Below are 11,520 nucleotides of genomic sequence, written 5' to 3'. Positions count from 1 at the left end.
AGGGTGAGATGCCCCCGTGGTGGGGACAATGGGAGTCCCGAGGCTGATGGACCCCAGTGGTTGTCTTGTAGGAGGGCTGGCTGCCCCCTGCTTCCCACCCCCCCATAGGGTAGGAAGCAGCCTGTCAGCAAAAGGTGATCTGGGGCTGTGGGTGTTAGGCCTTTAACCCAACTGCCAGCGATTGGGAAGTCCATGCATCTGCGTGAGGAACTGGGCCAGTGTGCTCAGTGTTCAGGTGAACAACAGTGAGGCGTCTTGAGAACAAGGGGGAGGGCCCAGATGACCAGCGGGAAGTAGTCAAGTGAATAAGGGCCATGGGAACACCCGGAAGAGGTCAGATGAACACAGGCTTGGGGACAGCCTGAAGTGGTGACATGGCCGAGGGGGAGAGCTAGGCCCAGGTGACCAGCCGGAAGCGGTCCAGTGAGCACAGGTGGAAGGACAAGAAGGAAAGGTAGGGAGGGAGGACCCAGTGGCCAGCTGGGCATGGTTACGTCATCAGGGGCCAGGTGGACAGCCGGAAGTTGGTCAAGCCAGTGCCTGGGAAAAGCCCAGGAGTGGTCTGTGAGCCAGTGGATGGGGCCAGGATCCAGCCGGATTGGTGATGTGACAGCCTCAGTGTGCTGGGCCCAGATGAACACCCAGAAGTGGTCTGGTGAGCCCGAGGGGTGGGACTGGTGGCCAGCTGGACTTGATTACATCATGCAGGGGGAGGAGCCAGGTGGACAGCCCGAAGTGGTCCCATGAGTCAACAGCTTGAGGTTAGAACACACCTCTGTTTGGCCTGCTTTATTTCTCTGTCAGTGTGGTAATATCCAAGTATTTGCAAAGGTTCCGTGTTTGTGGACTAGGAGGAAGTCTTTCTTTTATGTAAGAGACTTTACATACTACTTTTTTTTTTTAACTACCAAAGTCTGTCTTTTACTATTCCATGCTGAGCCAATCAAACTGAGAAATTATAAAGACACTTGCCACATCCAGCCATAATTATAGTGGAAGCCATAACAGAAAGGCTACGGCAACCTGGGTAGCTACTGCTGTCAGCTGGGTGAAATAATAGTTACCTGAGTCTTGGGAAAAGACTGTAAGTTCAATCCTGTTGTAAACTTATCTCTACTTATGTGAGTTTGGGTAAAGTAAGCTCTCCACAGCTTAATTAACACAGCAATAAAATGGAAATATTTTAGTGTCTCCCCATGCTGTGATGGTTCATTTTATGTCAGCCTAACTGAACTACCAGGTGCCCAGGTATCTGGTCAAACATTATTCTGGGTATGTCTGTGAGGGTGTTTTGGATGAGATTAACTTCTTGAATCAATAGACGGAGTAGATTGCTTCCCCTAAAGTGTGGGTGAGCCCCATCCAATGAGTTGAAAGTGGAATAGGATGAAAAGGCTGACTTTCCTTCAAGTAAGAAGGAATACCCCCTGCCTGGCTGTTGGAGCTAGGACATTGGTTTTTCCCTGCCTTCACCCTCAGATGACACATTGGTTTTAGGACTTGGCCCTGACAGCTTTCAGACTAGAACTTACATAGAGGCTCTCATAGATTTTAGGCCTTAAGACCACATCATGGAATGACCCACAATCTGGGTTTGTTTGACTGTCTCTTTGTAAGTGCCATGTAATTTGTTCTGTAGCCATCACATTTATAAGACATTTGATCTAAAGGCTTAAGTTCAGATTCAACATGGTTGTTAGAGGTAGTTCTGGGCACTCTACCTTACATCTCATCATGAAGCACACAACATCAAATTGACCATTGTTAGAGATGCTAACTTTGATGGGAGAGTTCAGGTGGTGACAGTGTGATCTCTCCACTGCAAAGTGACATCATTCCTCCTCCCGTTTTTTTTTATAACCAGCCTGTGATCTGTAGGATGGCTCTTTGTGCTTTATTAAAACTATTCTTGGTTTAAAGGGGCGAGGGGTGTGGGGAAGGAGATATCAATTAGAGGCTATTTAGAAATTAACAAAATGAGAACTACCGCATATCAAGAAGCCAGAAAAAATAAACACAAAAAGGGCAGAAGGAATGCATTTATTTTAAATAAACAGAAATTGACGAATCAAATTTGACTGATAACCAAACCAAAAGCTATTCTTGGAAAAGATCACTAAAATAGACAAGTATTTGGTAAGTCAAACTAAGAGGAAAAGGAGATAGCATGTAAATAAACAACAGGGAATATGGGGAAAAAATATAAGAGAAAAATGTGTTCTAGAAAATATGGGTGAAATTCTTTTTTTTTCTTTTTAATTACTTTATTGATTGATTTTTTTCTTTTAAATTTCTTTATTACATATTTGTCCTCATCTCCCCCCCCCCCCCCCACATTACCTTTCCAATCCCACCCTCCCTATGGGTGAAATTCTGAGAAAATATAATGACCAGGTTGGCTTCACAATAAATTTAAAGACCCAAATTAGTCAATATAAAGTATTCATCTATTAAAGTTAGATGAATATGCAAAATTAGTTCATTAATGAATGTAATTCACCATATTAACAGATTGAAGGAGGAAATCATTATGAAAATAAAAATAGCTAACTCATAAAAATTGCTGTGCACCAGGCACTGTTCTAAGAGCTTGAAATATATTAGTAACTCATTTAATTTTAATAAATGCTACAAAGGCACTTGATTCAACTGAATCCAATTCCTGATTGAAATTGTAATAACAAATATATTTTAGAAATAAAAAGGAGCATCCCACTCTAAAACAAAATTAAAGTATCAACTGGAAATCTATAGCAAGCATTACACTGGATAGTGATATTGCACATCAAATGTCAGAAACTCAACTCAAAAGAGTTTAAACAGAAAATGTATTTCTACAAGTAACTTCTTGGACATTCCAGGGAATTTACCTAGATTGGCAATACCTTGATTCAAGGTATATCCCTAATTGGGGTACAAAAGATTATTCCGTTTGCATTGAAATAGCAGCATTTCCTGGTGCATATAAACTAATATTCCATTTACAAAAATTCAAAGTGCATACAAACTTGTCATAAATACGTCAGAGGCACCTAGTCCTTTGGTTTCGTCCAGTTTTCTTGCAGTTCATTCAAGGTGACTGTGAATATAGAGAAATCAGGAGGGCCCCACTTCCCGCACATCCCTGCCTCACCCTCCTCTTTCTCTCCCTCCTCCATCTCAGCCTTCACCCTTGCTCAGAGCTGGCTTCTGGCTGGCGTGAGGTGTTGCCTGAAGAACTTCTGGATCTCCCCCCAGGCGTGCTCTTGGGCTGCAGCATGTGCTGCAGGCTCCCCTCCCCAGAGCAGGGGCTGAGAAAGGGAGTAATTAGGGAAATTCGAAAGGGGGTGATTATTGGAAGCGGAAGCGGAAACAGAGTAAAAACGGGAAGCATAGCTCAGGGGTGCATAGGGCGGCTCTAGAAGGTGGCCTGCCCCCGGGTAGACCAGTATCCTTCCATTGCTTCTCCCGTGGCTCTTCAGCTGCTCCAGGGCCTGCTCAGCATAGGCTTTGCTGTTGATCGATTGGTCATCCTCTCCTATGACGAAGAGGATCTGACCCCGGGCCTTTTCGATAGGATACACGCTCGGCTGATTCAGCTTCTCCCGCGGGTCCCCCCTGAAGTGGAGGAGGCGCACGGCCCCGGAGACGTGCACCTGTATGCGCTCTAGGAACGTCGGGTTTGGGGACATGACCAGACCCCGGTACCTGAACGGGAAGTCGCAGACGGCGTTAGGCCCGTTGATGAGGACAGCGGCTGCCACCTGCTTGAGGAAGCAGGCCATGGCCAGCCCGATCTCCGCGCCTTTGCTCACAGACAGCACGCCGATGCCTGGCCCTCGGACCTGAAACACACAAGGAAGGGAATCCATGGCAGGCCACCCGCTGAGAAGCTGTGCCATGTGCCACAGGCCACGAGCTGGTATGACGGGCATTACAACAAGTGAGATCGGAGTCCTGGCACGCGGGGTCACAGGCTTTTGTGACTGAGAAGAGTACCCACCTCCCATCCCTAAGCCTATTATTGTCTTGGGGTAAGAGGGGTGATAGGATTGTCTACTTTGCTGGATTGTTATGGAAGCTCAGGGGAAACAATAGAAATAAAAACTCTTTATCAGCCCTGGCTGGTTGGGCTCAGTGGATAGACGTTGACATGTGGACTGAGGGATCCCCGGTTCGATTCCCGTCAAGAGCATGTACCTTGGTTGCGGGCACGTCCCCAGGAGGCAGCTGATCGCTATTCCTCTCTCATCAATGTTTCTTTTTTTAAATATATTTTTATTGATTTTTTACAGAGAGGAAGGGAGAGAGATAGAGAGCTAGAAACATCGATGAGAGAGAAACATCGACTAGCTGCCTCTTGCACACCGCCTACCGGGGACATGCCCGCAACCAAGGTACCTGCCCTTGACCGGAATCTAACCCGGGACCTTTCAGTCCGCAGACCGACCCTCTACCACTGAGCCAAACTGGTTTCGGCCAATGTTTCTTTTTAAAAAAAATATAATTTATTGATATTTTACAGAGAGGAAGAGAGAGGGATAGAGAGTTAGAAACATCGATGAGACAGAAACATCAATCAGCTGCCTCCTGCACACTCTCTACTGGTTTGTGCCTGCAACCAAGGTACATGTCTTTGACCGTAATGGAACCCAGCACCGACACTCTATCCACTGAGCCAAACCGGTTTTGGGTCATCAGTGTATCTAACTATCCCTCTCCCTTCCTCTCTGTAAAAAAAAAAATCAATAAAATATATGTTTTTTTAAAAAATTCTTTATCAAAGGCAGAGTTCTATAAAAGCCTGAAGGATCGATCAAATTCTTCTTTCCTGCTAGGAAAAGAGGTTTCCTGGGTTCTTTCAACTCTTATGTCAGAGTGGTTCCTACTTAAATAGCGTCCTACAGCTACAGAGATTTTCCAAAGGCTAATCCTAAGGAGGAAAGACTTGGATTCTACTGACAGGTGAATTTCAGGACCCCGTCCAACAGGCAAAGCAGTAAGTAGGTCAGAGGAGTGAGTCCTTCCTTCTGTGACAGGCTGAGGGGGGCGAGGGGAGGAAAGAGTCTGAGAGACAAGGGAGGAAAGGACCAGCATGCTGGAGAGACAACCGCACACATAGCCACCTGGTAAGTTATTTTGCTCACAGTTGTAATCCCAACACCTTTCTGTTGTCTCAATCACCTGATAAAACATTGAAGAGCCCAATGTAAATCAAAAGCAAGCGCTTTAAATGCAAGAAGTCTTGGCTTTTTGCCCACTGAAAATAATCACAATATATCCACCCTTTTTTTTTTTCTTCTTGTCTTCTTCATGCCAGCAAGCACTACGCTGATCGCTGATCAATCCCACCGACCCCTACGGTAGATAGGAGCATCAATCCTACAAGGTCGACAACAGCATTTCCATTTTAACTGTCAAGGGTTGTACTATGCCCAGGTTTAAACAGACTGGTGTAAACTGATCAGAACAAACATCTGTGATTTTTTTGTTTGTTTGTTTGTTTGTTTTTGTGTTTTGTCTTTTGCTATAAGGTTGCAAGGTAAAATGAAAATTATCTTTAAATACCTTGGGATGAGCTAGTAGCAAGTTGGCAGCCTCCTCGAAATATTCCAGGTCCACCTCCTCCAGCAGCTTGGGCAGGTCTTCGTAGGCGAAGTACGCTACTGCCAGGGCTGCAAAGCCACGGGCAGCCAGCAGGCTGGCTCGGAATTCTATGAGACCCCCGTTACCCCCAAACAAGTCCATGACTCCTGGGAAAGGGCCTTCCCCTGAGAACAACAAAGAGAGGAGAGAATGGAATTAGGAAGAGGGAGGAGAGGACCCAGTGGAGAGCACAGGAAGAGCAAAATGAATTCCACCTTCCCACACAAACACACAAGGGCAAGCTCATTTTTAGGAGATCTTGAGCTATACTAGTTCGTTTTAACAGACCTCGGGGAAATACTTTGATGGTGCACTTTAATTATTTATTTTATTGATTTTTTTTATAGAGAAGAAGGTAGAGAGATAGAAATATCCATGAGAGAAAGTCAACCATTAGCTGCCTCTTGCACGCCCCCTACTGGGGATGTGCCCCCAACCAAGGTGCATGCCCTTAACCTGAATCAAACCCGGAGCCTTCAGTTGGCAGGCAGATGCTCTATCCACTGAGCTCTATCCACTGGTTTCATCAATGCTCTTTGATTTTGTTTTGATTTCCATCAACCCTGTTTTCTCTACCGCCATCGATCCGTCTCACCTGGAGGGAGGAAGAGGGTGCCCCGCACGCGGCCCTCTCGGATTGGCACCCGCTGCGTCCCCGGGCGGAGGAACCAGCGCTGCACTACCTGGTTGGCCCGGGGCGGAACCGGGGCTGGATCTTGGGAGCAAACGAAGTCATACATGTCCAGCGTGACCAAGAAGGGGCTGTTCACATCCCTCTTCATCAGCCTTCCAAAGGGCCTCTCAGGCTTCAGAGACCAGAAGAGGCCCATGGGGTGGACCCCCACGTAGTCGCCTCCCACGGAAGGAGCCCGCTGCAGGTCCAGCTCGCCGGCCTCGTCAGCCTGGTAGAAGGCCTTGGACTGGTAGAGGTTTCCCTTCTCATCCTTCAGGGATGCTTTGAGGGTCACCGGCTGCAGCGGAGGCAGGCCTGTCGCTCGGATGTGCACAGGCTCATCAGAAAGGGCGCTGGCCGGGGTGGCTGTCAGCTGGAACATTGGCGGCCCACCCTGCAGAGGCAGAGGAGGCTTTGAGCTGGAGAAAAGTCCAAGGAAAAGATCCAGACCAGGCTTATGTGAGGTCCAGCCTAGTTAGCTTTCTGGAGACAGTGCAGGGTATTTGGAGGAGGGAGTGCCCGTTACCCTCATTTTAAAGAGCAGGAAACAGGTTAAGTGGCACATTCAAAGCCTCATAAATAATTAATAGTAGAACTGGAAATTCAAGCTGGGTCCCACACCCACAGCCTCCTGTCTTATCCATTATATAACAGCGTGTTAAATCTTAGTGGTGTGGTGTTAAGTAAGTGGAGCTTTAATCCCTCAATTGAGATTAATAGCCATGGGACCAACGTCAGAGGGTGTTTGTTAGAGCCCAAAGGTGCCAGAGGAAGGGCTTAGAGGAAGGATCAGTGCTGCAGTTTCAGCCCCCGGACTTCCTGGGCCACAGGCACATAAACACAGAATATGCTGTGGTGTGTTTACTTTCTCTCTTTAACCTCTCCCTGCCCTTGTAAATCTGACCTCCTGCTCTCTCACAGTTCCTATTATTGGGTCTTTCTAAGGGAAAATAAAACTTTATGATCTTGTCTCAATGTTGTTTGTAGTAAAGAGACTATAGTGTATATTTGATCAGCCATTTCTTACTCTGCTCAATTCTGAGGAATCTTTCTTACCTTCCTATCTTCCTTTTCTTCCTTCATTTCTCTCTTCCTTTCTTTCTTCCTTCCTTCCTTCTTTTTTTCTTTCTTTCTTCCTTTCCTACTTTCTTTCTTTCTCTCTCTCATTCCTTCCTTTATTCAAATCCTCATTTCTCAAAGGTATGGAGTGTGGGGGGTTTTCCAATAATATCTTCACACACATTGTAGCAGTAGGTGTCCCCTCAGAAAGTTTGATTCTCCAAGGGACCCTTAATTTTTTATGGGGGAATGTGAATTTAAGACATTCAGGGCTAGATTTGTGAGAAGGAAAACCTTGAGAAAATAAACTGGCAGAGACAGCAATGGGGCTCCTGCACTGTGGAGAGTCATTGGAGGAAGGCGATGGTCAAAGGAAAGTGATTTTCTGCAAAGACCTCATTCCTTCCCAACCTGAACTATCAACAACCAGCATTACTGGCCATATTGTGTAAGCCTAAACTCTTTTTGAGTTAATGGAATCATTGTGAATGTTTTTCTACAACACCTGGAAAGTTCTTAACAGAAGCAGGTGGCATCAGTGCAGACTTCCTGGGTCTTTCATTCATGTTAGTGAGATGGGACAATCTTTTTAAAAATCCCGTGTCCCGTGCAACATTTTGACGCTCTGTTGGGTATTTTCTGATCTGATCCTTCCTGGAAGCCTCTATATCAGCTGTTTCCTTTGTCCTCCGCTTTGATGCACTACTACTACTGAAGTTGGGAGACTCCTCCAAGTCCAAAAGAGATCATAAAGAAGGGATCAGTGATTTCTCCTATTTTACAAATCCTTTCCCAGGTCTTCTTAGTGCTTTCTTTCTCAAAACTTCTACACAAAGTATTGACTCTAACAGATTTTATTTTCTAGTTGAATTAATTTGAATTGTTTCCATACCCACTCTCCAGCAGGCATCCTGCCTCTGTTCCCATCCCCTCAAGTGAACTACAAACTCCTCAAGGGCAGGATCAATATGCTAAAACTTGAAAGATCCTATTGATACTCAGGTATCATACCATGTGCATGCTTAGGAGCTATGAGATTCAAAATGTGCAAGAAAATACTAACACCAGAAATGTAATAAAAGTACTCTACTTAAATAGTGCTTTTGTAATAATATAAGATGTTGAGATTTCTTCCCAAGACCTGATTCCTCTTTATCTGAGAATTGCTCCCCCAAAAGCCCAGAAAATAACTCTAAGTACCTATGTTTATACCTCATGTGACATCAACCATAGGGTCACTGTGATTGGATCAGGTCCAGATACGTGATTCTAGATGTGCCAGGGGAGTTCTCCTCCCACCAATTTAGAATTGAAACTCAGATATCACTGGTCATTCTCTTGGGTTCAGGCAAAAGGGCACCTAGGGCACCTAGGCAGCAACATGTATTGGCATCGCCAAGCCCTTCAAGTTCTGAAAGTTTGGGTCCCAGCAGCCTCTCTTGCCTCATTTGGTGCTGGTCCTGGACTCTGTATGTGGCTAACTTCCCCACATTCAGAAGCTGTACCCAGGTAGTCACAGAGAGCCTGTCTTGGGGTGGAGTATGAGAGTGTGAGGAGAGAGGGACAGAGACAGAAAGGAGATGGTTTTTATCTTGAGAAACCCCTGCTCCAGAACAGCACAGCACTTCCCACCTCCCTCCTCAGCCCTTCAGGGCAGAGATGCAGACTTTGTGACCATTTTGCTGCAGGCTAGAGTAGCTTCTCACCTCAGGTGCTGGCCGGACTGTGTGGAAGTCATCAGGCTCCTTTTGATTCAGAGCTGCCCTTTGGGGGTGTGAGGCAAGGGCTCCAAGAGTCCACACCTTTAGCTATGCTTATAAGTAAGAGGTTGTCTGAATCTAAACAGGGCTCATTATTTCTTTATCAGCTGCATCTCTCTGTTTTAGCCACATGCAGCTAGTCAAGTTTTAATTCATTAAAAATAAAATTTAGCCCTGGCTGGTTTGGCTCAGTGGATAGAGCCTCTGCCTGCAGACTGAAGGGTCCAGGGTTCGATTCCGCTCAAGGGCATGTGCCTGATTGCAGGCACATCCCCAGTGCAGGGTATGCAGGAGGCATCTGATTAATGTTTCTCTCTCATCGATGTTTCTGGCTTTCTATCCCTCTCCTTCCTCTCTGAAATAAATCAATAAAATATATTTTAAAAAATAAAATAAATTTAAAATGTAATGCCTCACTCACACCGCATTCTAACTGCCCAGTAGGCACAGTTAACTAGTGGCAACTGCTTTGGACAATGTAGATGTAGACCATTTTCATCATACTAAAATATTCTATTGGATAGCACTACTCTAGATTATAAATTATTCCTCAAGGGCAGGAATTATACCTTGTTCAACACTCTATTCCTTGATTCCTAAAATAGTGCCTGGCACATATTCATTGCTCAGTAAATGTTTGAGGAAATATAATTTTTTAAATGATAGATAAGAGAGCAGAAAATAAATAAAATAAAATAAAATTGAGTGAAATTTCTCAGAGAGGATGAAGTAGAATAGAAACCCAGTTGAACTTTGATGCAATACTACTGAAGTTGGGAGACTCCTCAAAGTCCAATATAAAATTACCAGACTTCCCCACTTAATATATATTTTTTTAATTGATTTTTTACAGAGAGGGATAGAGAGTTAGAAACATGGATGAGAGAGAAACATCCATCAGCTGCCTTCTCCACACTCCCTACTGGAAATGTGTCCGCAACTAAGGTACATGCCCTTGACCAGAATAGAACCTGGGACCGTACAGTCCACAGGCCGAAGCTCTATCCACTGAGGCAAACCGGTTTCAGCACTTCTCCACTTCTTTGCAGCAGAAAGCAGAACCCTGCACACTGCAAAGTGTGAATGAAACCAAAGATACAAAGCAACCAGAGGCCAAGAACCCACAACTGAGCCGCCACCCACCGGCTTATCCTTGTTGGAGAGGGAGCCCTCAGCAATAGGGATACAGCCTGAGAGGGGCTGAGAGCTTAAGGCCACTTCAGGACCCCCACATTCCCAGGGGAAAATTGATCAAGTCTATGCCTGCCAGGAGAACTCGACTTTTCAGAGGAAGGGCAGTAAAAAACTGGCCAAACACCTACACACCAGGGGGCAGGACACACACAAAAAAATAAGAGGTCACCCATAGAAGTTAACATTCCTAATGAAGAAACAACCATTTCATTCCCTTTAGGAGCCTAATGCCTTTCTTTCTTCATCAGGAGCCCGTCCTCCCCTTCCTTCCCAGCAAAAAAAAAAAAAATTCCTAAAAACAATGTCTTGAGCCAAGAAACAATCTCTCCATGAATTCACATGAGCGGAACCCTGATTTTTGCAGATCAATAAACCCTCACGGATATGAATCGATGGGCCCTCTGAGAACTGCCCTGTCTGCTGAGATGAGAGAAGCACACACAGCACAAGGAAGACAGCCTTCCCAGGGGCCCGGCCACTGAAACCAGAAAGCAGACCCTTTCTGCCAGGCTTCCCCAAACACTCACCCTGGATTCCGCAGCAGGAAGCAGTCAGGAGCGGGATGCTTGCACTGGACTGCAAGCACTGGACCCTTGCTGGTGGCCCGATAATTTGTATTATTTGAAACACGCCCGCTGTTACAAAGCGAGTCCCCAAGAGATGAACCACCGGAGCCAATTTGATTAAGCATGCAAGAATTTATCACAGATTTGAATCCGGGCTCAAACCTTGGCTGACTTAGCAGCTGGCAAACACCCAGGTAAGAGCCCTGATGAAGGGTCAGTCCCTCCTCTTATACCTCTTTTTCCCCACCCCTCCCACTGTTGGTATGTCACTCCCAGATTGACCCCTCAGGACAAAGAGCTGGCCATCCTGAGATATTTCTTAGGTAGTTTACACAACCTGGACTGTTTTGCCTCAAGCAGAATGTCTGTTCTGACTCCAAACAGGAGTGCAGGATGCTGCTGTTTTGATTATGCCAATCTCTTAGCCAGATCTGGAGGGAGGTCTGCATATCTTACTACAAAGAAATTCCCTGCACTGAGTTACTACTGACTTGGTCTGTCTCCAGAGTCCTTATCTCTTGGGCAGATGGGCTGACTGTCACACCCGCCTTCTGTTCAAGGGTCAAATTGTCTCTCCAGAAACAGCAAGCAGCACTTTCACTTTAAGGCCCCAGCAGGCAGTGGGTCTGGGCAGAGGCTGTTC

The 11,520-nt window shown here is 45.9% G+C and overlaps 1 protein-coding gene across 1 annotated transcript; it reads right to left on the bottom strand.

The window, feature by feature from the left end:
• Positions 1 to 2,318: 2,318 nt before the first annotated feature.
• LOC311629617 (acyl-coenzyme A amino acid N-acyltransferase 2-like) lies at positions 2,319 to 11,038 on the bottom strand. Its single transcript, XM_084897890.1, has 4 exons — positions 10,839 to 11,038; positions 6,221 to 6,692; positions 5,548 to 5,750; positions 2,319 to 3,824 (listed from the first exon to the last, which is right to left on the bottom strand). Exons 2-4 carry the CDS (start codon positions 6,678 to 6,680, stop codon positions 3,177 to 3,179), a joined length of 1,311 nt encoding a protein of 436 aa, XP_084754016.1. The 5' UTR covers positions 6,681 to 6,692; positions 10,839 to 11,038; the 3' UTR covers positions 2,319 to 3,176.
• Positions 11,039 to 11,520: the final 482 nt, after the last annotated feature.

The sequence above is a fragment of the Pipistrellus hanaki genome (genome assembly GCF_964339955.1).
Source record: "Pipistrellus hanaki genome assembly, chromosome: 11".
In the NCBI taxonomy this organism is placed as follows: domain Eukaryota; kingdom Metazoa; phylum Chordata; class Mammalia; order Chiroptera; family Vespertilionidae; genus Pipistrellus; species Pipistrellus hanaki.
The sequence above is the reverse complement of the archived record's forward strand: the minus strand, read 5'-3'. Positions and strand labels throughout refer to the sequence as shown.

What these genes read in the sequence shown, in the direction of transcription:
- LOC311629617 (XM_084897890.1), bottom strand. Translation starts at nt 6,680, where the DNA reads ATGTTCCAGCTGACAGCCACCCCGGCCAGCGCCCTTTCTGATGAGCCT. An exon ending in CACCCTCTTCCTCCCTCCAG is followed by an intron (nt 5,751 to 6,220) that starts GTGAGACGGATC and finishes TGTTGTTCTCAG; the next exon opens with GGGAAGGCCCTTTCCCAGGA. An exon ending in TGCTACTAGCTCATCCCAAG is followed by an intron (nt 3,825 to 5,547) that starts GTATTTAAAGAT and finishes TGTGTGTTTCAG; the next exon opens with GTCCGAGGGCCAGGCATCGG.